This window comes from Tigriopus californicus, chromosome 10 (genome assembly GCF_007210705.1).
Source record: "Tigriopus californicus strain San Diego chromosome 10, Tcal_SD_v2.1, whole genome shotgun sequence".
NCBI lineage: Eukaryota > Metazoa > Arthropoda > Copepoda > Harpacticoida > Harpacticidae > Tigriopus > Tigriopus californicus.
In genome coordinates, this window is record NC_081449.1 from 9,805,347 (window position 1) to 9,825,452 (window position 20,106).

Here is a 20,106-nt window from a genome sequence, read left to right on the forward strand (position 1 = left end):
CCTTTTTATAATATTCATTGCCCGGCTTTAAAAGCTTAGTATTACTGCCAGTCTCTCTTCTTATGCTGACAATACCAAGTTAGTTTCTTTTAGGAATGGCCAAGATTCCACTAGTCTTTCAAAGGACCTAGAAATAATCTATTCTTGGGTTACAAAGAGAAATATGGCCCTGAACGGAATGAAATTCCGCTCAATGACCTTCGGGTCAACTCCTTTGAATACTACACTTGTCGATAATGGAGGTAAAGATATTGAGCTGATCTCATCTATGAAAGATTTAGGTGTAGTCCTCCAAAATAATGGAATGTTCGATGAGCATATCCAGTTGAAGCTTTTCAAATGTGTGGTTGGACACATTGCATGTTTGACTCCAGAGATAGCATCACAATGCTAACTCTGTACAAGTCGATTGTTCAACTACATCTTGAACATGCTTCACCCATTTGGGCTCCAATGAGTTCAGCAGTGTTATGTCCCCAAGGACACACCCCTAATCCAATATATTCAGAGGGTTACATCTTTACGTCCGTTCTATTCAAGATCAAGATTAGGAGTGAGAGAGGCAGAGAGATATAGAGAGAGAGCAATAGAGAAAGAGAGAGCAGGATAGCTGCATTTGCGCATGTGCATGCAATACAAGTACACACCATCTCCCCTCACAGATGGAAGCATCCTATTTCTCAGAAGTTTGAATAAGTTTCGGGGAAGAAATAGAATTGCTGGATTTGTTGAATCAGTAAGATATGCGCAAAACGTCGTTTCTTGAAAACCTGGACAACTCGTTTCTTCACCAAGCAAGTGGAGTTGGCCAGAGAGGTATCAAATTTCTTCCTAGGCAATAATTGACGAAACATGATTATGACTCAAGGTATAGAAAAAGTTGATAAGAAGACTAGTATTTTGATTGGAACAATCCACGTCCAAAGAATTGGAAGCCATGGTTGGTAATTGCAAGAGTAAAAGGCCGAGAGAGGGTGGGTATCCTCCACTGTACAGAATGGGCATCATCCACTGTATAGAATGGGCATCATCCACTTTACAGAATGGGCATCATCCACAATTCACGGTGGGCATCATCCACAATTCATGATGGGCATCATCCACAATACAGGGTGGACATCATCCACAATTCACAGTGGGCATTCTCCACAATAAAGGGTGGGCATCTTCCACAAAACAGGGTGGGCATCATCCACAATTCACGATGGGCATCATCCACAATTCACAGTGGGCATTCTCCACGATAAAGGGTGGGCATCTTCCACAAAAAAGGGTGGGCATCATCCACAATTCACGATGGGTATCATCCACAATTCAGGGCGGGCATCATCCACAATTCACAGTGGGCATTCTCCGCGATAAAAGGTGGGCATCTTCCACAATACAGGGTGGGCGTCATCCACAACTCACGATGGGCATCATCCACAATTCAGGGCGGGCATCATCCGCAATACAGGGTGGACATCATCCACAATTCACAGTGGGCATTCTCCGCGATAAAGGGTGGGCATCTTCCACAAAACAGGGTGGCATCATCCACAATTCACGATGGGCATCATCCACAATTCAGGGCGGGCATCATCCACAATACAGGGTGGATATCGTGGGCATCTTCCACAATACAGGTGGGCATCCTCCACAGTGCAAAGTGGGCATCATCCACAATACAGGGTGGGCATCCTCCTCCGGTGGGCATCCTCCTCCGGTGGGCATCCTCCTCCGGTGGGCATCCTTCCCAATACATGCAGGGCTGAAGGGCCCCAAACTTGGAGGGCTACAGGCCACACGCAGAAGGACAGCAAAAGACCCCGCACAAAAGGATGGCAAAAGCCCACACCCACAAATGTCGTGTTGGGTTTTCCTCAACAAGGGGATATGCTCGCCCACAAGAGGCGGTCCTTGGCTTGAAAACTTGATGTCCTCAAAGGTCCATAAGTGCAGATTCACGATGTATGGACGTAAACAGAGGGCAGCAAGTTGGACATGCCAATTGCGCCATGTTACGTCCCTAAGGACACACCCCTAATCCAATATACTCAAAGAGTTATATCTTCACGTCCATTTTATTCAAGATCAAGATTAGGAGTGAGAAAGGCAGAGAGATATAGAAAGAGAGTAATAGAGAAAGAGAGAGCAGGACAGCTGCATATGTGCATGTACCTGCAATACAAGTACACACCAAACATGTTTGCAAAAGGTTGAACAAGTCCAAAGATGTTTCACAAGGAACATCACAGGAATGAGAGAGCTCTCGTATTCGGACATTTAGGCAAGGGCTGGTACCAGCAAACAAACTTGCCTTCCAATGCCAGTGATGCGCAATTGGCGTTTCAAACTGGTTTTAATGAAGATGACCTTTCCTTATATAGCAATGTGAAAGAAGGGTCAGCTTCTCAAAACCGTGTTTGAAGCCCCAAAATTGCATCATTGACACTGGTACCAACAAACAAACGAACCTGCCAGGGTCAATTCTAGTGACCGTAGAGGCTTAATGTGCGTTTTGTGAGCACCTTCAAGTCCTCGAGAATCCAGGCTAGTTCGAACAATGAAGCCCACTTCTCTTCATTCTCGCGCTCCTTCATTGTTTAATTTGCTTCCTTCTAATATTCGTAGGGAATAGGTAGGCCTTGTTGATCCGGTTGCATCTTTCAGGTCAGACTTGGACAATTTTTTAGATAGCATTCCAGATCAACCCTATATTCAAGGACTAGCTCGTTCTGCCAACTCAAAATCGTTGGTAGACCAAATATCATATAAAGATTGAAGGTAATAAATAGACGAATTATAACTTTTCATTTTAAGAGTACTGGGGATTACATTCCCTGTAGCAATTAGAAAAGCCCGTGAAAAACCAAACCAAACAAAAAAAAAGATATTCGACTTTTTCTCTCAACATGTTTCACTGACAATCATCAAAATTGAAACCTGGTGACAATGCTATAGATTTATTGCATTTTGTTACTTGGATGTGGCATATTTTTTCAGACCATTTGTCCTGGGAAGTTCAGCCATGTCTACATGACCGTATTTTTTGTACCTTGATGCACAATTGATTTGAACAGAATTAGCATCGGGACACGTATCCTTGTACAACTTTGAAATAGCTAACCTGTCAACTTGACAGTGTCAAGTATGCTTATTGGCTTAATACTTCGTTAATTCTTTGCTTGGCTAACTCTAAGAGAAAAATGAAACCCTCCGTTGGGCCTTTTGAGGTTGATGGGGAAGCCGTTAGCAATGTAGAGACTATGGCTAACATGCTTGGAGATCAACAGTTCATTGCTCTGAAGATGAGTCTGTTTCAGTCAAGTTGAGTGTTTAGATGATCTTGTAGTCACAGATCAAGATGCTTTAGAGGCCATCAGGGACTTGAGACTCTCGAGCTCTCCTAGTCCTAATGGTGTGACATCTCAGTTTCTGATGAGATGCTCACTGGTTCTAGCTCCTGTTTTCTCGTACTTGATGCTTTGCATCTTGGATCAGGGCAAGTTTCCATCTTAACTAAAGATAGCTCACGTTGTTCCAATTTTTAAAGGGGGAAATATGTTGTTCTCCAATAAAAATAGGCCAATTTATCTCACTTTGAATATTGTGAAGGTGTTTGAGAAGATCATGAAGTTCATACTTGTAGAAATTCTTTAAGTCGATGAGGTCCTTCCTCCTAACAAGAAGAATTCAAGATTGGAGGAGCTCTTGCTCCTAATCAGCATGGGTTCCGAGCGCATTTTAGCATAGCCACCCAACTGATTGAGCATGTGGAGTAGGTCATTGAGAGACTTGAGAGTCATGAATCAGTTGATGTTGTCCATCTCAATTTTGCCAAGGCCTTTGCCAAGGCAGATCATGATGGCTTTTAGCTAACAAGTTCCATGACATTTGGATCCAAGGCAAGGTTCTTACTTGGTTTAAAAAGTTTCATTTGTGGTAGGATGCAATTGGTTAAAGTCAAGAGATCCCTTGGTTCAATCCATGATGTCGAGCAGGGTGTTCCCCAGGGATCCATTTTAGTACTGATGTGATCAATCTGCCTGCGCCTCATATTGGAATTCAACACGATGGGGCTTTTCTCAAGGGTTTTATTTTCGGGTAGGATAGACAACGTTGGACTTAATCGTCTGATGCTTATCTCTCGAATAATCTCGAACCAAGTTTCAACAACCGTGGTTTCACGCACACACACACAAAAAAAGGGCGGGAACGGACGGAACAAATAGGTTGAGTCTCCACTCAACCTGATATTAGAGGAGGATCGAGGACACACACCATAGATAACTTCATATATGGTTATGGTTTTCTATGACACACACATTCCAACACCTCAAACTTTCAAACCAGTACTGCCAAGCTAGATCCAGGCTGGATTTTTTAGGTCAAGGGAACGTTCATTTTTTTTACCAAAAGAATTCCAGCTTGGATCAAACTTGACAGTACCACTTTGAAAATTTGATGCGTTGCATCTTGGACCAGGGCAAGTTTCTATCCTATCTGAAGTTGGCTCACGTTGTTCCAATTTTTAAAGGGGGAGATAAGTCGCTCCCCAGTAAATATAGGCCTATTTCTCTCATTTCGAATGTTGCGAAGGTGTTTGAGAAGATCATGAAATTCAAACTTTTAGAGTCTCTTAAAGCCCATGACGTCCTTCCTCCTAGTCAGCATGGGTTCCAAGCGCATTTTGGCATGGTTACCCAACTTATTGAACATATAGAATATACTATTGAGGAATTAGAGCGAAATGAGTCTGTTGATTTTGTCTATTTTGATTTTGCCAAGGCCTTTGATAAAGTTGATCACGGCCGTTTGTTGAATAGACTTCATGACATTGGGATCCAAGACAAGATTCTCGATTGGATAAGAAGCTTCATTCATGATTGGAAGCAAATTGTTAAGATCGAGGGATCCCTCAGTGACATACATGATGTCAAGTCAGGTGTTCCCCAGGGCTCCATCTTAGGGCCTCTCCTTTCTGTAATATTCGTTGCTCTGCTTCAAAAGCTAGTATTACTGCCAGTCTCTCTTCTTATGCTGACCATTCAAAGTTAGGGTCTGGTGGGAATGGCCAAGATTCCACTCGCCTTGCAAAGGACCAAGATAGAATCTATTCTTGGGTTGTTGAGAGTAAAAGAACAGAATCAAATTCCGCTCAATGACCTTTGGGTCAACTCCTTTGAATACTCCACTCGTCGATAATAGAGGTAAAGATATTGAGCAGGTCTCATAATTGAAGGATTTGGATGCAGTCCTCCAAAAAAATGGAAAGTTCGATGATCAAATCCCATTGAAAGTGGGTAAAGCTTTTCAATTGTGTGGTTGGATACATCGCACATTTAAGTCCAGAGATAGTATCACGATGCTAACTCTGTACAAGTCGATTGTTCAGCCGCATCTTGAACATGCCTCGCCCATTTGGGCTCCAATGAGTTCACCAGGTTTGCAAAAGGTCGAGCAGGACCAAATATCTTCTACTGGGATCATCAAAGTTATGAGAGAGCTCTCGTATTGGGAGAAGCTTGAAAGGTAGGGACTGTCCAGTATTCAAAGAAGGGATGTGGAAGTACCTGATACTGTATGTTTTCAAAAGCAGTCATGAGACTCTATGTTTTCAAAAGCAGTCATGAGCTTTGTTCCAACCCGGGTTTTGGGGTCAATTTCACTGACCATGGAGGCCTAAAATGGGTTTTGAAAGCACCTTCAAGCCCTCGTGAATATTCAAGAGTGAGCCCTGGCAACTGTAATTTGTTGATGGATAAAATAGTATTTGAAAATAAAGTTAAATAAAATGAATAACTTTTTTCCACAAAAAATTGGCAAAATGGAATGTACTCCTGGGATAACATTCTCTACACATAGGTGTTAAAAAGCTGTGCATTATCTGGTGTTTCAATATTGCATCAACATTGTTTGGACATATTCTGTAAATACTCTTCGAAACTTCAAGAAAATTTTGTTACAGTAAAAATCGGATATAAGAACAAATCGGATATAAGAGCAGGATTGTGAATCCCCGAATCAAATTATATAGTAAAGTAGCATCGGATATAAGAGCACAAAATTTTGGGCCACATCGGATGTAAGAGCAGAATTTAAGGCGGCAAAATATTTGTTCTTATTTCCCGCGCTCCACAAGGAAGTTTACGATGGACATTGGTTAAGCTAGGTTATAAAAGCAAGTTTTCAGCCGCTTTCTCATGAAGCAAAAGCTCCTTGCCAATTTTGACAAGCTGTCCAAGATAAGCCTGACCGAAGCTGCCACAAAGTTAGGAGTCAAACGTGCTTCCTTTGGAAAACTATTGGTTATTTTTTTCAAACTTCATAGCCAGTATGTAATTCTGTGACAAATTAACTACGTATTTGGTGCGTAAACATGCAGCCAACATACTGCCCTCCTTGCATTTTGTTTCATTTTTCTCGATTCATATGGCTGCATCTTGTTTGAACCGTTAAACTACATCAAATTATAACATGAAAATATGGTCTCTGTCATCAGTTTTGCCTCTGGATCCCCGGAACTGGAGCATCGGATATAACAGCGCATCGGATATAAGAGCAGAAATTCACGGCCCCCAAGCTGCTCTTATATCCGATTTTTACTGTATCAGTGTAACATTCAGTGTTTTCGAAAACTGCTATCAGAATATAAATGAGCTGGTAGAGTGCTTTCACACTCATCATTCATTGACCTTAAAAACGCCTTTAAATGATTCATTCTTTAACTATTGTAACACTTTTGCCGATTAGTTTGCAGGCACACTGACAAATTAGAATTCGTCTATTTTGCCTTATTCATCAATTGTTTTTCTGTGTTGATTAATAATGTGAAGAAATACCTTGCTTCTCGAGCGAGTTTTCTGAACCCCTGACCCAGTGAGACCTGATCCTCGCGGCCTCTAGCGGCAGTTGTTCCTCAGTTCATCGTGTAAAAATATCAGCGAGTGGAATCCGAGGAAGCACATCCTTTCCATGGTCCTATATTGTTATCGGTCATAGTTCTGGTATCCTGAGTGGTTATCGCTGATGTCGAAACCAAGGGGAGGGTTCCTGACCAGCCCCGTTNTACCTTGCTTCTCGAGCGAGTTTTCTGAACCCCTGACCCAGTGAGACCTGATCCTCGCGGCCTCTAGCGGCAGTTGTTCCTCAATTCATCGTGTAAACATATCAGCGAGTGGAATCCGAGGAAGCACATCCTTTCCATGGTCCTATATTGTTATCGGTCATAGTTCTGGCGCACGCGGTCGCAATTGTACGGGCCTTGGGATCGGTTCGTCGATCGGACTGATCCGAGCGGGTTGTGCCCCCATCAAACGTGGGACATTGGCGGAGAAGCCGTGGCAGCGCCTGAGCCCCATTTGTCCATTCCCCAAATCTTGACCAACATCCGGCCTGAAGTTCGATCTCCGGGTGAACAATCGCCTATCCTAGTTTTGGACTCCATCGATTTGTTCTTGGTCGATAATTCCTTGAGCCACGTGCTTCGTCTGATCAGATCCATTCAGCGGTCTGGCCATTTCAGCCAGTTGGTGGTGCTTGCCTCATTGCCCGTGGGACCCACCTTGGCTACCTTGAGTCGACAGTTTGAGGCCGTGATTCATTTAGGCGCTGATTCGGCTGATTCGGAGGCGTTCGTGTGTCGGACACTTTGGACAGGTGAAGGGGCCCAAAAGCTGACCTTTACTCCGGGGAAGGAAAAATTCTACTTAAACGCCCAAAAGGATCAAATCATTCGCATTGACCGGGTCGTTCAGTGTGCGAGCCCACCTCCGGTTGGAACTAGTGTCGCCACTACCGATTCGTCGGATTCCCTGGGTGATTTGTCCACTTTCAATTTGAAATTATCCGACAACGAAAGAGAAGCTCGGTCCCGCTTGGTGTTGCCTTTTTGGAAGACGGGAAGGCCAGAATCTCAAAAGGCCGAGTCCGAAGAGCCGGCTGTTCGAATTGCGCCCAAGGCTGATGAGAAAGTACCCTCTGCATCTTCTCATATCTACTATGAACCCGACGAAGTTGACGATTGGGATGAAGAAGATCCGGATGACGATTTAGATTTCTAAATTTGGATCGATTCGGTTTGATTGCGCGTGATAAGAAATGATGCTCCGCCAAGTGCATCGCTTTGTGACGCGGCTTAAACTCAAGCATGTGGTACCAGCGGCGATTGTCCTGTTTTTTCTCTGCGATATTGTGGGATTATTCCACTATCTACGTGCCAAGGACTACGAAACATCTTTCCAGTGGCCATTGGAGGGCAACATTCTTGAATTGGCCACACAAATGCGGCGCGGAGAGACACCGACCCTAAAGCCCATTAACCCTCACGATTACATGCTTGTGAAACACAGCAAGGGCAAGTGCATTCAAGAGGACGGTGTTCATTATGCAAACTTGCGTCTCATTTACTTGGTCAAATCCGCTGTAGATCATTTCGAGCACCGTGAAGTGATTCGGAAAACATGGGGATTTGAAAGGCGTTTCTCGGATGTTGAGATTCGCACGGTTTTCTTACTTGGTCAACGCCCAGAGCAACTTCATCTTAAGGACAGAGTGATGGAAGAGTACAAAAAGCACAAGGATATCCTTCAAGGTGACTTCTACGACAGCTACTTCAATAACACTCTCAAGACTATGATGGGTATGCGATGGGCCATGGAGCAGTGTCCAACATCCCGATTCTATTTCTTCGTAGATGACGACTACTATGTATCCACTCGAAACACATTAGCCTTTCTCCGCAATCCCTTGAATTACCCGCATTATTTGGAAGATCCCGTCGTGAGCTTTGACGATGAAACGTTCCAAGTGCGAAAGCTGCAACAAATTGTGAACTTTGATATCCCCACCGACGCCAAGTTGTTGGCCGGTTTTGTGTTTCGATCCCGTCCATTGCGTCAGAAATGGAGCAAATGGTACGTCGATGTGGAAGAGTATCCATTCCATCTGTGGCCACCTTATGTGACCGCGGGAGCCTATATCATGTCGCGCACGGCACTCTCCGATATGTACTTCGGGTCGTATTTTGTCAAGCGATTTCGCTTCGACGACATTTATCTAGGAATACTGGCCAAGAAGCTGGAACTTGAGCTGACCCATTGTGATGAGTTTCATTTTCATCGAAAACCATACACAGTGCGTGGCTATCGTCATGTGGTGGCCAGTCACGGATTCAGCGATCCCCAGGAGATGAGTCGCGTTTGGAATCAACAAAAAGAAAGCGGCAATGCTTGAATTGGTCTCTTCTATTAAACCTGCTTACAAATAAGACTAGATAAGCGTCATTTTTTTTTGGTAGCACCACCTATTCTTTGCCATCATGAGCCGAAAATCGTTTTAGCTTTCTCGTAGACGCCAAAGAAAATGGCTCCTCCAACAGATATCCAAAGGGTTCGCGGAGTGACCCCGGCCATCAGCCCAGTAGCACCGCTCTCGCGCCAAACCGTTTGTAATGCCAATATTGTGCTTGGATTCTGGGCCAGCTGAGATCCGCGAGCAGCGAGCATGATGCGCGTTTTAGCCACATCCAAAGGTGTAGTCAAGGCGGCACTGGTGCCGCCGGCCACGGCTCCGCACAATGAGCTCTGCCATGGTCGAAGCGGCTCCATGACTTGGGAGGCCGACCAACGGGCTTTGAGCCACTCCCACAGAGGAAACTGAATAAAGGCAAAGGGAATCTCCCGGAGTAAGGTCGTGGTGTAGCCACGGTAAAGCCCTAAGCCGCCTTCATGGCGGATTATGTCGCGGATGATAGCTCGAGGCTTGAGATTCGCACCGGCTTGACGTCTTTGTTTGACGATTTCCACGGGCACGCGGACTACACAAGCCATAGCTTCCCCGGCCGCCGCGCTGGCCATCTGAATGGGTACACGCCATTGGACATCGGAATCGAGGGTGTACAAATGGGACTTGACGCTTTCATAGGTGACAAAGAAAAGGGCGGCGTTGGGCGCGGATCCCACCAAGACCGGGCCCAGACCCGCGTACAGCAAGCGGAATCCCCCGGCTTGCCCAAATCCCTGCCCAGATTGAAGACGGGTTTTGATGGTGTCCAAGGGAAAGAGGCTTACATCTACGGCGGTCCCGGCTAATCCACCCGCAACGAGGGCCACCCACCAGTTTGAGGGCGTGAGCGAGGGCGAGGCCATGGTCAGGGGGCAATTCACATGATGAGGAAAAAAATAACGTTATTATCCACCGATTAATTAGCGGTGCTCATTTTTAAATTTGTGGCAAAATGTTTTAGGGTTTAGATAGAGACTTTAAGGGGTTATTAAAATCGTTTAAGGTTAGGTTAGATTAAGTTTAAAAAAGTAGCACCGCCAACTAATCGGTGAAGAATAACGTTTACCGAGGAAAAGTGTGAGGAAATGACATGAAAATGGACCTCAGACTAAACCCAGCGCTCTATTGTGACAGTGGTTGGTGGTCATGAGTCTGTTGACTGATTCCCACCGTTCCCACCCACCTAATCAAAAACTTTTTTATTAAAGGCAAACAGGCAAGCATGTCCCATAACTCCCATGACCCATGTTATTTATATTTCATGTTGTTGTTCTTGGTTGGTTGTTTGGGTTTCAACTTTCAGGGAGCAGGGTGGCCAAGAAGTATCACTTTCCAAAAATTGTTGTTCGGTATGTGTGGAGCAGAAATTTCAGACGCTTATTGCACTCACCGGTTTTCTTCCCAATGCTTCTGTTCAGTAATGACGGGAAAAGGGCAAGTAGCAAGTCATCACAGACACCCAAGTACTACTTGTTTACAAGCAAAGCTTGGCCAAGTACTACAACTTGGGCAAGCTTAACCCAAGCAGAGATCCGCTGCTAACGTAGGGAGCCCAGACGGTTAGCTGAGGAAAACTCCACGTTACTGCCTCACTGTTGGTGCACTTTATTGCTTTTCCTGTATAAGTTGATTTAATTTGCCCTGGTATAAAATTTCCTGCATAAGTTTGGCCACAACATTTTCCCCTCAAGTGTCTGTGTACAAACCCAAGTTTGGGCAAGTTCCTACTTGGGCAAGTTAAGCACCGGACTACTTGCCCTGTCGGTGCTTGCTTCACATCAGTACTGTTCAGCATTCCGATTCATCACACTTCTGGAATTTCTACTTGACGTCAAGGCAACATATGTTGTCAGTGTCTATTAATCAATGGTCATCGGCACATGGAAATCAAACATAGAAAAGTTCTGGGTACGGTTTTGCATCGATGTACTAATGACCAGACAAGCCTATCTTGCGTGCTGCTTACTATCCCAAGAACGTTAGACGTTGCTGCCTGATGTGGTCATTATTGTATGTGTATTAGAATTAGAAATTCTAAAGCGGAAAACGAAGTAGAGAAATCGTTTTGTATTATGTGTATTATTTTCGTTCTCAGGGGTCTACCTTTCCAATCTGATGTACCTGGCGATTTAAATGTGCTCAATTTGTGACCTGGTACTTGGTAGGACCTTGCCCAAAAAATCAAAATAAAGAGTTTTTAATAACAGCAAAATTGCATTATAAATAACTTAAATTTAGGCAATGATTGTAGAAAAGTTTACTAAAATATACTTTCTGACAAAGTTAAGAATGGCTGCAAAGGGTAATTTGCCGCTATTATTAAAAAAAATGAATAACCAATAAAACTAATTGGAACATACTGCATCAAAATGAGACAAAGAATTCTTGAAATAGGACGTGTAAAGCCTTTTCTTATAAATAAAGAGCTCCTAAAAGGTGACGAAATAAAGCATAAATGGCTTTAATTTTGCTACCAAATTTATAGTTGGGACTCTGTCTATCAGCGTTTTGAAGTCTTCTGTACACTTTTATTGGTCGCAAAGTGATCATTTCATTGCTAGCTACCCCATAAATATTTCGTTCATGTACTCAGGTATAACAACAAGCTTGAAATGTGTTCAATGTGAAAGAGAAAAGCAAGTTGAATAGTTAAATAATCTCCATTGTCTTTTTCTCGCATAGTATGTAATGATGGAAGATGGTCAGCGTTATATCAGTATAAAAGAGGAACTATTTTTGTTGATAGCTGACACCATGTCAAATGTCTATGACCTTTTGTGCAGGTTCAAGGCCAGGCGTCAAGTCAAAATCACAAAAAATATTCAATCTCGCAACTACATTTCCTCCAAACAACTCGACTTCACAAAAACTATCATACATAAGTTACATTCTTCTTAGTGTTCAGAAAAGCCCGTGAAAAAAAGAACTAAAAAAAACTTGAACATTTTTGTATTCAATTCCTGATGTGGTTAAAATTGCATATTCAATTGGAGCAAAAACTAAAACGTACTGAAGTCGTTCTCAAACTGGCTGAAGATGCCAAAGAGTGGCAGACAAATCGGGGATATTAATGTGGTTGCATCTTTTGCAGAATTTGCATCCGGCAAGTTTTGGATTGCCGATATGATGTAGGTGAAAATAACATCCAAACACCCGACCCCCAACTGGGCCATGCTGGGGGCGGAGCATGGATTCTGGATTCATGTGACTGCATGGATTGTCTGCTGCTGTTGTGTTGAACTGCTTTGACTTTTGAATGAGAGAGGGAGGAGGCGAGCGAGTCCCGAACTCTGCACTCTGCCCTCCTATCCATGGGGTACTCCATATCCTACATCCCGCTCTTGGGTTTCTGCCTCCTCGTCCTTCCCGTTCATCCACCCTGCCCCGCCCTGCCACGACCCATGATACCCGGTCTTTCAGAAATGGATCATGGTTGGTGAGCGAGGAGCCCGTGTGGCCCGAGGGCCTCGGGGACGGGCTGGGCGGGGATTTCGCCGCGGTCGCGGTTTTCGGGGAAAGGGGCGGGGTCAATGCCCGGCCGGGGCTGAGAGCCAGCCTGCCAATCGCTCCGGTGGCTGGCCTGTGCGATCCCGTGGGGGAGCGGTTCCCTCGCGCCCTGGCCACCATGATGCGTCAGCCCTGATGCGGGTGCCTCATACCGGCCTGAACGACGTTCAAATCCACGCCCATTCCGTGGTGGACGAGTCGGTCTCCACTGGCCATGAGCGCGTCTATCAGGCCTGGCGGATCTACCTCCCTACGCAAGAGTTTTCTCCCTTTTCGCCGCACTTGATCAAATTAAAAGCGGCCCAGACGTTCTTCGCTTCGGACTTGTTCCACGGACCCACACGTGAAGAACTGTACGTTCGGAAAGCGTTTTCGGTGCCTCTGTCCACTTGGCAAAGTGACCCCGCGGTTCTGCGAGATTGGCCCGAGTTCGAGCGTGATTGGCTCGAGCACGGTGAGATCGTGGTGGGCATTTTGAGTTTAGCGCGTCATCAAATGATTTTGGCGGAGCTCAAAGCCGAGATGGAAGTCAATGCTCAAACCACCGGTTACCCGATAGCCGCCCTACCCGTTAATTTCCCCATCATACGCGCCCGGTTCACCAACGTGGGTTCATTGATGCCGTTGAAGGACTTAAAGACGTCTGCCTTCAATCAAACCGTCAGTATCCAGGGTACCGTGGTGCGGGTTTCCCACACCCGACCGTGTTGCACTTGGCTGGCATTCAAATGCCTCACTTGTCAGGGCGTCCAATCTGTGTATCAACCGTATGGTAAATTTCTGGAGCCCATTCGATGCCCGGGAACGGCGTGTCGGGGTCGTCGGTTTTCTGCCCTGCGATCCCATCGTCAGACCATCACCGTGGATCGCCAAACCATCCGAGTGCAAGAGATCGTCCAACATGAGAGTGGCCGCGTGCCCCGGACGATCGAAAGTGAACTCACCGAGGATCTGTGTGATTGCGCCGTCCCTGGCGACGTGATAACACTCACGGGTGTGGTCAAAAATGCCAACGTTATGGAAAAGGGGGCCGGCAAGGATCGATTCATGTTTCAATTGTATTTGCATGCGGTTTGCATTCAAAATGCCAAGTCGTCCCGAAGTGGGCGGGATCGCTCAAGTCATGCGGGGATCGAGTTCACCTTGGAAGACTATTCGCTTGTACGGGAAATTCATGCCTTTGATAGTCAAATTTTCAAGCTGGTCGTGCATTCGCTTTGTCCGTCCATATATGGACATGATCTTGTAAAAGCCGGATTCATCCTGGGTCTCTTTGGCGGGACAAATCGTAATCAAGGGGACAAATCTGCCTTGTCCGTCCGTGGAGATCCTCACGTTTGTCTTCCTTTTTTTTACTGCATCGAGTCTTTTAGAAGGGTGTCCTCATGTGGTTTTTCTATTTCAGATTCTCGTGGTGGGTGATCCTGGATTAGGCAAATCTCAAATGCTCACAAGTTGTGTGAGTGTGGCTCCCAGGGGCGTTTTCGTAACAGGGAATACCACAACCTCCTCTGGCCTCACTGTCACTTTGTCTAAAGAAGCGGGTAATGATTTTGCGTTGGAGGCTGGAGCCTTAGTCTTGGCGGATCAGGGTACGATTTTTTAAAATCATATCGTTTGAATTTGCATCTGAATGCATTTACTGATATTCTACTCGTGGTTTGAAGGCTGTTGTTGCATTGATGAGTTTGACAAGATGAACTCGCAATATCAGGCTCTTTTGGAGGCCATGGAGCAACAATCCATTTCGATTGCCAAGGCTGGGGTGGTCTGCTCTTTACCCGCTCGAACGGGCGTACTAGCAGCAGCCAATCCCGTAGGCGGGCATTACAACAAGTCCAAAACGGTCTCGGAAAATTTAAAACTTAAACCAGCGTTGCTTTCGCGATTTGACCTTGTCTTCATACTGATCGACAAACCCAACGAAGAAATGGATCAGTTCTTGTCAGAGCATATCATGAAGCTTCACAAGAAACAAACCCAGCCCAAGTCCAACGATGAGTGGCCCACTCTGGTTGGTCCAGGGGATGCAGCTCAACTAGCCCACATCCCCGAGGATGCCACCCTGATTGAGAGACTCCGGAAAAACCCGCGAGAAACGATCCAACCAATTGGACATGACCTTCTGAGGAAGTACATAGCCTACGCCCGGAAATATGTGTCGCCCGAACTCACGTCCGAAGCTTGTCGGATTCTTCAGGACTTTTACGTCGAACTTCGACAAAAGTATCACTCTTCTGAGTCGATGCCGATTACTCTGCGTCAATTGGAGTCCCTGAAACGTTTAACGGAGGCTCGAGCTAAGGTGGAACTGCGCGAAGAGGCCACTGAACAAGATGCTCGAGACGTGGTGGAGATTATGCGAGCCAGTATGATCGACACTTATTCAGACGGTGAAGGTGTCCTTGATTTTTCGAGAAGTCTCAACGGCTCAGGCATGTCGACCCGAGGAGCGGCTAAAAAGTTTGTAAATGCCTTGCAAAAGCGGGCCAACATGTTGCGGCAAGAAATATTTTCTGTCGACGAAATGAAATCCATTCTCTCAGGGTGTGGAGCCCAAGTGGCTAATTTCTTTGATTTTTTAACGTCGTTAAACACTCAAGGGTATCTGTTAAAAAAGTCAGCCAAATCCTACCAATTGCTTACAGTTGAGTTCTAAAAATATACCTTATTAGATACATCTTGGCGAATCACCACTTTATTCAATATTAAGGACCGGAGCTAAAACCACACTACAGAGTTCAATCGTTTGTGACGGAGACACAGGTCTTTGGGGTTCATAATGGCTGGAAGCTTGGGTAATACAAAACATGGGATGAGGGGCAGATTTTTTATATATATCCTCTGACTTCTACAGATGTGGAATGCGAAAGGAGACAAAAAAAAATAAAATTATCTCCTAATCCGTACACTTTATGACAAGATCTAGCTTGCTTAAGAGATGAACTTGGCCACATTTGAGCCCACTATCGTAGTCCATATTTCTAGAAGTTCGTGACTTATCTAACTCATACAGAAAGCTCAGGACTACTAGTACTAGTTGAATCAATCCAGACCCACTTCCAGTCTAATTGAAAAAAAAAAGAAAAGAATGTGCTGATAACAGTTTTCTTCAACTTGGAAAAGTCGGCTCCATTTGGCCTTTCTCCCGCCAGAAATGCGGCCGCCAATGTTTAAGCCTCAATTCAAGTTGGAAATGCAATGTCTGACCACACTGAGCCTGTTCCCTCCATTCACCTATTGTCCGTCGAAAAGAACATACGTAGCCAGCATGTATAAAAGCATGTGTAAGAGCGGGTGTGCCGACCAGTATGGATTGTGGAGGATTTGTTGTTGCCTTCTTCCTTTCTTTTTCGTGTTTGTCGCCTGTCTCGGCCATGGCCTCCAAGCCCTCCAACCTCCAGCATGCTCCATCCAGCTTAGCAACCTAGTAGTGTTGGGCACATTCGGCTGCGTTCTAGACAGTACTGAGCGAGCGAATGAAGGAGAGAGCGGAACGCGCGGAACGAGCGCAGGCCGGGGTTCATTTCGTAAGAACGGTGAGCACAACCATCCATCCATTCTCGCAAACACAACACTTTGGACCTCGTTGACTTGACTGATCCGAACATATTATCAGGAGAGAGAGGTCCATCTCCATCCTTCAAGAGTTCATTCATGTCTGTGGAATTGGCGACGTTGAAGGTAGCAAGGTAGCAAGCCCAATTATCGTCATGTGGTTATCGCGTGCGGCCGTCTCGAGATCCAGCAGCACGCTGCGGGTTTCGGTCCCAGCCAATAGGCCCTGTCCGATGACAGGCGTAACGGCGGGTGTTTTCAATCCTGCCACTGCTAGCGCCGGATGGGCCCGGACTATACCTACTGGCCTGTCCCTTATTAGGGTGGGTTCGGCTCGGAATGCTCGCCTCTTTCACACGAGCATCGGGCGGTGGAAGGTGAAAGATTACTACGAGACCTTGGGCGTGGGTCGCGATGCTACGGCCAAGGACGTTAAGAAGGCTTACTATCAGTTGGCTAAGAAATATCACCCGGACACCAACAAAGGCGACAAAGACGCCCAAGCCAAGTTTCAGGCTGTGTCCGAGGCCTATGAATGTCTGTCCGATGATAGCAAACGCAAACAGTATGACACCTTTGGCAGTGCCGGCGGCGCTGGACCCGGGGCGGGTGGACATCCTTTTGGCGGAGCAGGTGGATTCACTGGAGGCTACGATTTCAAATCCTCGATAGACCCCGAGGAGCTCTTTCGCACCATTTTTGGCGACCAATTTCGCTCAGGTGGACGATCCGGGTTTTCCGACGGGTTTAGAGAAACGCAATTCGACTTTGGCGCGCCGCAAGAATATCAAATGCGGCTTAAGTTTCGTGAAGCGGCCAAAGGCATCAAAAAGGACCTGAAAGTGACGATTATGGACTCGTGCGGGACGTGCCAAGGCTCAGGCAGTGAACCGGGAACCAAACCCGAGCGTTGTCCTCATTGTCAAGGTACGGGTATGGAAACTGTCACGACCGGACCTTTCATGATGCGCTCCACTTGTCGGCGATGTCACGGCAAGGGCACGCATATCAAGAGCCCGTGCCGGGACTGCCGAGGTCGCGGACAGACCAAACAAGCTCAGACTGTGGTGGTGCCGGTGCCCGCCGGGGTGGAAGACGGCCAGACCGTCCGTATGCCCGTCGGGCGGAAAGAGATTTTCATTACGTTTTCGGTAGAGAAATCAGACTACTTCAAGCGCCAGGGCAGCGACGTGCATACCGAGGCCAAAATTTCCTTAGCTCAGGCCGTGTTGGGCGGAACCATCCGGGTGCAAGGCATTCACGAGGACATGAATGTGTCCATTCCATCGGGCACATCTTCGCATACGCGAATGCGCATGAAAGGCAAAGGTATCGCCAAAAGCAGCGGCTTAGGCCATGGCGATCACTACATTCACGTCAAGATTGAAGTGCCTCAAAAAGTGGATGACAAGAGTAAAGCCCTCTGGCAAGCCTACGCCGAACTCGAACCCAACACGCCGGGCACTGTCCATGGCTTCACCTATGATAAAGGAGGTAAGAAAGTGCTGATGGAGGATCCCGATGGTCTGGTGGCTGATATTCGCGAGGCGCTTGAAGACGACCAACCCGAGAATGGCCAAGACACCAATGCTTCTTGAGCCCAATCGTTCAATAAAGAATATATATCAGACTATCTTAATTGCATCAGTAGGATTGCAGATGTATTTGTAGAATGTTTTCTATATCTGGCACAGTCGGTAGAAATAGTACATAGTAATAGAAACAAGTGATACCAAGAATCCCAACAGAATTTCAATTAGGCAAATCCCAAGAGGAGCATGTACTCCAATTATTCTTCGATCAACGAAACTCATGGTTAACAACCCAAAAAGCCAACCAGCTTATCAGTGTTTAATAATTTTATAATAATAATCATTGTTCCCATGGTGCGTTGATGCCGTACATTGACCCGGTACTGTTCTGTTTGTTTATTTTTCTTGGAGAATCACCTCATCCGGAACATCATCCCCCTCTTGGCCGTGAATTGCTTGGGCCAATTCCAGCCAAGTTAAAGCCTTGGCCAAGCTATCTGTACACGAGGGGATCTGGTCGTAGTTCCATTGGGTAAATCCGCCCAGGCGATGTGTGGCCCGCCACACCCGCTCTTGGGGCTCATGATCCCCCAAATGAGCCACCCCTCGCTTGGCCCCGCTGTCTAGAACCAGGACATCCATCCCGGTGGGGCTGGTTATGACCCGCCCGTCCACAGGAAAGCCGCGAAGCGTGCCCGAAAGTAATTGGGCGTCGTGAGGGTCGGGGTGAGTAATTAGTCGGGTAAAGAAGTCCTCGATTCGGGCAGGCCCATTGTGATTAATCGAAGCCGGAATGGATTGAAGTCGGGACTGATGGGTGGTATCATGGGGATTGGCGGGTACGCTGTCCAGCGCGATGCGGGTGGTAGCCATGTCGTGGGATGGGTTGCTTCGGTCCAAGACCTGGAAAGAAAAACTGTTCGAGACTTGTTTTGGTGTTGTTTTCGTGGCGGGATTTTAAATCTAGGGTTGAGATGCAGGCTGGCCAGCTTTTTACCAGCCGGGGATGCTAGCTCGGGCGATAACGATGCTAAAAATTTGCTAATTGTAATTGAAAGATGCAAGAACGATGGTATTTTTTTATGAGGAAAACAAAGACTCTGCTTTGGTCATTAATGAAAATTGTGTAAAAGACGCGTCATCCCCTTTTGCCTGGTTCTCACTGATTGGTCGACAGCCGTCACGTGACAGCAGCTGATCATGGGCGATGAAAAAAACTCTAAAAAAAGCGTTGATTGAAACACTCTCTCTTGACTCTCTGTACAGTGACTGTCCGCAAGGCAATCATTTTCTTGATCTCCTTCGTGATTTTGTGAGTGAATAGCGGATATTTTCGTGGCTTATCCCCTTTACCGCTTGACCGCTTTGCCTTATGCCTCAGCCAATCTGAGTTGAGAATTTTGGTCGACACATAATTTAATTGGTTCTCTGAAGGGGTTAAGCGGTGAAGCGGATAAACCACGAAAATAATAGCTAATATGATGGACTTCACGTGGTAAGAAATGGGTGGGGCGTGCTCAGATAGCTCATTTTACCCTGATTGACCAATGCCTACCAATATTCCAGTTAGAAAAAGTGTTTTGGCAAATCTGAGGCACAACTTCATTCATTGTAAACCCCTGGACATGTCACAACTCAGAGGATGAAAGTCTCATCCATTGCCCTATCAAGGAAAATTGTATTGCTGACCTGAGTGAACAAAAATCCAAGCTTCAAAGCACCTTTCTTCTTCAATTCGGCCAGCCATATGAAGCAATCTTCTCTATCATTTATTGAAACTGGCAAAAGTTGCCAATGCAATGGCGACAAGAATAATTTTGAGAGGATGTAATAACAACCAGTGTTATTAGAAGATTGCCATTGTCTAGTTTTGATGCCCAAACACTCACTCCTCGCCGTCCTTGGATGTAAAATCCGTACATTAGGAACAAAATCCATATCATTATTTTGGGTTGATCAAGACTAAATACAACACAAACAACTTCGTTTATTGTATTGCTTATTGATACTGTCATTCAAAAACACGTATTTGGCCAATGTTTGTCAGCATATTTTGTGTTCAAATTTCTTAGTGTTAAAAAATTGTGCTGAAGATATGAAGGGACGTTATCTGATTGACCTCGCTCACTCTCAGGTGTTTTCTACTACTTCCTTTACTCCATCCACTGCTGGTATTTGTAAAATTAAAACAGAGGAAGATCAATTTGGTCGCATGATTGATAGGTTCCTCAACTTAACTATT

At 45.8% G+C, this 20,106-nt stretch overlaps 6 protein-coding genes across 6 annotated transcripts; 4 read left to right on the top strand and 2 right to left on the bottom strand.

The window, feature by feature from the left end:
- Positions 1–236: 236 nt before the first annotated feature.
- On the top strand, positions 237–8,045 carry LOC131889539 (elongator complex protein 5-like). The gene is made up of 2 exons (XM_059238667.1): positions 237–242; positions 7,215–8,045. Exons 1-2 carry the CDS (start codon positions 237–239, stop codon positions 8,043–8,045), a joined length of 837 nt encoding a protein of 278 aa, XP_059094650.1.
- A 28-nt stretch (positions 8,046–8,073) lies between these two features.
- Positions 8,074–9,266, top strand: LOC131888492 (beta-1,3-galactosyltransferase brn-like). The gene has a single exon (XM_059237362.1). It carries the CDS (start codon positions 8,083–8,085, stop codon positions 9,214–9,216), a length of 1,134 nt encoding a protein of 377 aa, XP_059093345.1. The 5' UTR covers positions 8,074–8,082; the 3' UTR covers positions 9,217–9,266.
- On the bottom strand, positions 9,208–10,533 carry LOC131888494 (mitochondrial S-adenosylmethionine carrier protein-like). Its single transcript, XM_059237363.1, has one exon. It carries the CDS (start codon positions 10,128–10,130, stop codon positions 9,300–9,302), a length of 831 nt encoding a protein of 276 aa, XP_059093346.1. The 5' UTR covers positions 10,131–10,533; the 3' UTR covers positions 9,208–9,299.
- A 627-nt stretch (positions 10,534–11,160) lies between these two features.
- LOC131888039 (DNA helicase MCM8-like) lies at positions 11,161–15,454 on the top strand. The gene is made up of 4 exons (XM_059236817.1): positions 11,161–11,175; positions 12,359–14,109; positions 14,180–14,366; positions 14,442–15,454. Exons 2-4 carry the CDS (start codon positions 12,697–12,699, stop codon positions 15,431–15,433), a joined length of 2,592 nt encoding a protein of 863 aa, XP_059092800.1. The 5' UTR covers positions 11,161–11,175; positions 12,359–12,696; the 3' UTR covers positions 15,434–15,454.
- A 699-nt stretch (positions 15,455–16,153) lies between these two features.
- On the top strand, positions 16,154–17,965 carry LOC131888040 (protein tumorous imaginal discs, mitochondrial-like). The gene has a single exon (XM_059236818.1). It carries the CDS (start codon positions 16,488–16,490, stop codon positions 17,928–17,930), a length of 1,443 nt encoding a protein of 480 aa, XP_059092801.1. The 5' UTR covers positions 16,154–16,487; the 3' UTR covers positions 17,931–17,965.
- Positions 17,966–19,019, bottom strand: LOC131888041 (uncharacterized). The gene has a single exon (XM_059236819.1). It carries the CDS (start codon positions 18,735–18,737, stop codon positions 18,261–18,263), a length of 477 nt encoding a protein of 158 aa, XP_059092802.1. The 5' UTR covers positions 18,738–19,019; the 3' UTR covers positions 17,966–18,260.
- Between the last annotated feature and the right edge of the window lie 1,087 nt (positions 19,020–20,106).